Raw genomic sequence first — 6,000 nt, 5'->3', positions numbered from 1 at the left:
TGATGTGGGGAATACAAACAGTGTAGAAAGTAGGGTTTCTCCTACTCCCAAGAACAACGGCTACACCAGTCCAATCGTACATAACCCTAGGGAAAACGTTTCTTATTCCAAATATAACAAATCAAGTGAAGAACGTAGTAATGAATCCAGTTAGGGGGTTTCTGTTGGGCCTTCACGGTCCAGCCCAGCAAGTATATCGAGTAGTAAGGTTCAAGAAACTAAAAGTGATAATGGGCCAGAACCTATTGGGCCAGATGAGCAAGTTAATGAAAATTATACTAACAATATAAGGCCAGAAGATGCTGCTGGGTCGATTGATTCCAAGAATGATAATGGATCAAGGTCAGTTAAAGATTTCCAAAAAAAGGTTTCAAATCAACGAGAAAGGAATAAGGTATCGGCCAAAAATAAGAGCATCAACACATCAAAAGACACGCCTACCCAAAAACCTGCTGTATCAAGTGCGATCAAAGAAAAAAAATGCAGTTGGTCAAACATGAAGAGGTGGAAATCAACTTCAATAATCTTAAACGCAAAAGGTAGGGCGAGGGCTCAAAGCAGCAACAACCAACCAATTAGAAGTACATGTACAGCCTGTAAGGGTGATCAGGGTCCATAAAAGAAGGTAAGGCCACAGGATACTTCTACATCAAATTCTCAGGAAGTGAGGGAGTACTGCCAACAATTAGGACTCAAATGGAAGCGTAAGGCTTCCATTCAGTAAGTTATCTTATATCTCACATCGTTTTCCAAATTGTTTATCAATGAAGATTATAGCTTACAATATTCGGGGTTTTTGTTTTGGGACAAAAGATGATAAGTCGGGATACATAAAAAATTTAATTCGCAAAGAATCTCCTTCGGTAATAGCTTTACAAGAAACCAAGCTCAATTCGGTTGATTCCAAATGGATTCGGCGGATTTGGGGTTCGGTCAATTGTGAATTTATACAAAAGGACAAGGTAGGCAATTCGGGTAGGCAATTGCTAATTTGGGATACAAACCAATTTGTAGCTGATTTCATTATTCGTGGTGAATATTATATTGGTATAAAAGGTAGATGGGTGTAATCGGGTCAGATTGTTACATAGTAAATGTGTACGGGCCACATGAGGATCGGGGTAAACAAAGATTTTGGTCAGAATTGTCTAGGACGATTGATTCGGACGTAGAAGAAGCGTGGGTTTTATGTGGAGATTTCAATGAAGTTAGATGTGAGTCAGAGAGATTTAATTGTGATTTTGTAGAAAGCAGAGCAAAGAAATTTAACAAATTCATCATCGAGAATAGCTTAATTGACTTGCAAATGTCTGGTCGTTGTTTTACACGTGTTAGTGGTGACGGGTTAAAATATAGTAAACTTGATCGTTTCTTAGTGTCGGAGAAATTTCTTCACCTTTGGCATGATATATCAGCAGGGATTATGGAACGACATCTTTTCGATCATTGTGCTATTTTTTTAAAAGATGAAGAAAGGAATTTCGGCCCAAAACCATTTAAAATTTTTGACCCTTGGTTGGATGAAAGTGACATTGAAGATATCATAAAAAATTCGTGGAATAAAGAGGTGGCCATAATAAATAGGAAAGATTATATTTTTAGAAATAGGCTTAAGAATGTAAAGGAGGAGATTATAGTTTGGAGTCGTTCTAAGTTTAATAATCTAGATGGTGAAATCGAATTGCATAAGTCGGTAGCACATAATCTTGAACTAAAGGCTGAAACTATCCCTTTGATCGAAACCGATTTAGCAGAATGGAGGAACTCACGTAAAAAATGGTTCAAAAAAGAAAATGTAAAGACTAGCATGCTTAGACAAAAGGCGCGGGTTAAATGGGTGTTGGAAGAGGATGAAAATAGCAAATATTTCCACTCAATTGTGGGCATGAGAAATAATAAAAACACACTTCGTGGTCTCTCAATTAATGGTATGTGGAATGATACATCATTTGATATCAAAGAAGAAGCCGTAAAGCATTTTGCAAATCGTTTCAAAGAAGTTGACATTGAGAGACCAAGTTTAGAGGAGCTAAACTATCCGTCCCAGTAGATTAGAAGAATAGTTTGATGAAACCGAAATACGTGAAGCTGTATTTGAATGTGACGGGAACAAAGCACCGGGGCCAGATGAATTTAATTTGAGGTTTTTCAAAAAATATTAGGACATCATCAAAGAAGATCTAGTGTATGCAATTACTTGGTTTTGGGAAAAGGGAGAGATATCTAAAGGTTGCAACTCTTCTTTTGTCACTCTCGTTCCCAAGATAAACGACCCAAAGGTACTAAACGATTTTCGTCCCATTAGTCACATTAGTAGTTATTATAAGATAATTGCTGAATAGACTCTAAAAAGTCATTCCTAATCTTGTGGGTCCGGAACAAAGCGCCTTTTTGAAAGATAGATTTATTTTAGATGGTGCTCTAATCGTGAATGAAACCATAGATTTTCTAAGAAAAAATAAGAAGAAAGGAATGATTTTCAAAATTGATTTTGAAAAGGCTTTTGATTGCATCAATTGAGAATTTTTGTTAGAAGTAATGAAAAGTATGGGGTTCGGGACAAAATGGTGTAGACGGATTCGTGCTTGTCTTACCTCGACTTCAATTTCCATTCTTATAAACGGTTCACCGATAAGAGAATTTCATATGGAAAGGGGTGTTAGACAAGGAGACCCGTTGTCTCCTTTTCTTTTTATACTCGCGGCGGAGGGTCTAAATATTCTTACAAAAAGTGCAATTGAAAAAGGTATGTTCAAAGGTATTGAGGTCGGGCTAGATAAAGTAATTGTATCGCATCTTCAATATGCGGACACACCATTTTTTTGGGTGAATGTAGTATGGCAAATGCAAGGAGTCTTCAAAACCTTCTTAGATGTTTCAAACTTGCCTCTGGTTTAAAAGTAAACTTCCAAAAAAGTTGTTTGTATGGTGTCGGGGTGAAAAGTGGTGAGTTGGTTGAGATTGCAAATCACTTTGGTTGTAAAGTAGACTCTTTCACATTTACATATCTTAGGCTCCCAATTGGTAGTAAAATGAAAAAATTAAAAGATTGGGAACCGGTGGTTGAGAAAATAAAAAATCATTTATCAAGTTGGAAAATGAGAGCGATGTCATATGGAGGAAGAATTGTTCTTATCAAATTGGTCCTTTCGAGCCTCCCATTATACTTTTTCTCGCTCTTTCGTGCCCCGAATTGTGTGTTAAAACTACTTAAGTGTGTGAGAAGAAAATTCATTTGGGGCGGGGGTGAGTTGAGTGAAAAAATTTCAAGGGTAAAATGGGAAAACATTCTTAAATCTTACGGGGATGAGGGGTTAAATATCGAGCCACTTAAATGTAAAAATTTGGCTTTACTCGCAAAGTGGTGGTGGAGGTTTAAAACCGAAACTAACTCACTTTGGGTTAAAGTCATTCAAAGTTTATATGGTTCGTGTGGTGGCTTAGGGTCGGGAGGAGACTTAGGTATCCAACCTTCTCTAGTTACGTGGTATAATATTGTCATTGCATGAAATACAATTGAAGAATTGGGAATCGAGTTCAAGAGCTCTTTCAAGAAAATAATTGGAAACAGAGCAAATACATCTTTTTGGGACGATATATGGGTTGGTAACAACAGCTTCAAAAATACCTACCCTGCTTATTTCGCCTCGAAACAGTGCCAAGAGCATCAGTTAGCTGTCGTCTGCAGTTGGGGGGTGTGTTCTCCTGGGCCTGGGCCAGAGAACCAACGGGCCGATGTCTAGGTGAATTACACTCCTTGCAGGCCCAAGTTTCTGCAGCAAACTTTCGTGTAAATCAAGAACCAGATAAGTGGGAGTGGTGTTTGGACGTGAGCAAAAAATTCAATGTGAAGAGATTATCAATTTTATGTGATGAAGCTTCTTTAGCACCGGAAACCAACTCATCGAGTACGCTATGCAACAACTTGGTACCAAAAAAGATTGAGATTTTTGTTTGGAGATTAAGAAAGAAACGTCTACCGGTTAAGATCGAATTGGACAAAAGGGGCATTGATCTCCATAGCGTTCGATGCCCTCTTTGTGGCAATGATCTTGAGTCGACGGATCACATCATCTAATTTTGCTCCCATGCGCTTGATATTTGGTCCCGGGTCTCCCGTTGGTAGGGCTTAGGTAACTTCTCAAACTTAAGTTTCTCTGAAATACTAATGGGAAATTCCGGGGTCCCGATGTCGGCATATGGGAGGAAAATATGGCAAGCCATTTGAGTGGATTAGTGCATACTATATATGGAAGAATCACAACAACAAAAGAAAATCGTTCGATTGGCTCAATTGGTTGAGTAATCCAAATATGTATCTTTCGAGTTAGATAGTTTATGTTAGTTGCTCACTTTGCAACCCTCGTGTTTTTTCTAGTGTATATTGTTTTTGTTCTCTCCCGTGTAATAGGTGCGTATTGATTTTAATAAAATTACTTGTTTTTCAAAAAAAAAAAAACATTGAACACTTAAGATTGAACGGAGGGAGTAATATTTATTGGTTACTAACCCTCAATATTAGTATAATAAACAAATAATAGTGGCGCCATTGATAAATAATGGAAAAAGTGTAACGACCCAACTTCGTTTTACCAAAAACACGACTTAAATTTTTTTTTTTTATATAAACCATCTGGACGGCGTCCAACATAGAAGACCAGGGCGGCGTCCAAGCCATTTGGACGGCGTCCAAATGAACTAAAAGTTCCTGATCAGTTTTACAAATTCACGCGGGCGAAAAACCCGCTTCCCGACACTTTTAAACGAAACGGTTTTCACAACATACTATAATAATTATAATTAAGAAATTTCCTCAATAGAATCGAGTTTTACATCACAAACGTTAATTGAAAGTGTTTACACCATAAATACGGGTTAAGACTCAATAACCCAACCCAATACCAAGAGCATAATCCCGGGGACTACCAAATCCCCAATCCGCCGCCATATCTCCAAAAGCTACCGCATCGAGCCCAAGCACTCCTACGCATCTAGCCTAACAACTAGCTAGCTTCATAACACAATACCTGTAAAAAGGTAAACAACGAGAGGGGTAAGCATAAAGCTTAGTGAATGCAATATATATATATATATATATATATATATATATATATATATATATATATATATATATATATATATATATATATATATATATATATACTTGCACACACTTACACAATTTCCTCATACACGCTAGCATTTTAATTAGCATACCATTGCAAAGTATAACGCTAAATCTCCGATAATACAAGCTAGCACAACAATAGCATATAACACGAGAAATACAATATGCTACACTACAACACATAAAACATTGATGTTCACAACATCCATTAGTATTCAAGTCCCAAGGCTAGCCCAACGAATGGTATCGTCAACATCGAACTTAATCCCCATTCGTCCTAATAAATGTGGTATCGTCAACATCGAACTTAAACCCACATATGAGGTATCGTCAACATCGAACTTAAACCCTCATCATACAAACGTCACTACAATAGTGGTATGGCTTCGTCAACATCGAACTTTAAATCCATACATGAGGTATCGTCAACATCGAACTTTAACCCTCATCAATACGAACAAACAATATACTCTATGATATGGTATCGTCAACATCGAAGTTTAACCCATACCCCACAAGCAAATAAATCATATACATACATATATAACTATTCCACTCACCTTAGAATGCCCGCACAAGTCATGTATAACATGATCTCCGTCCTCAAATCCCAGCAAGTAACCACCTATATCACACATATGTACAATATACACATAAATAACCATTCTCTAAAAGAGAACCCAACACAAACATCCCTTAACCGAGGGATTACACCTTGCTCGCCAAAACCCACCCATTTAACACCTAATGGACACACACCATTTACCACTTCGGGTGGTAATTCAAACCCACTCTACAAAGTACAATTTAACCCAATTTATACTTTACACCAATTAGACGAACCTAGGTCTTAACACTAAATTACTACTTAG

General features: G+C 37.4%; 1 protein-coding gene across 1 annotated transcript; it reads left to right on the top strand.

The window, feature by feature from the left end:
• Positions 1-1,060: 1,060 nt before the first annotated feature.
• Positions 1,061-2,050, top strand: LOC139870385 (uncharacterized). Its single transcript, XM_071858198.1, has one exon. It carries the CDS (start codon positions 1,061-1,063, stop codon positions 2,048-2,050), a length of 990 nt encoding a protein of 329 aa, XP_071714299.1.
• Positions 2,051-6,000: the final 3,950 nt, after the last annotated feature.

The sequence above is a fragment of the Rutidosis leptorrhynchoides genome, chromosome 10 (genome assembly GCF_046630445.1).
Source record: "Rutidosis leptorrhynchoides isolate AG116_Rl617_1_P2 chromosome 10, CSIRO_AGI_Rlap_v1, whole genome shotgun sequence".
NCBI lineage: Eukaryota > Viridiplantae > Streptophyta > Magnoliopsida > Asterales > Asteraceae > Rutidosis > Rutidosis leptorrhynchoides.
This window is presented reverse-complemented; position numbering and strand designations above follow the sequence as displayed.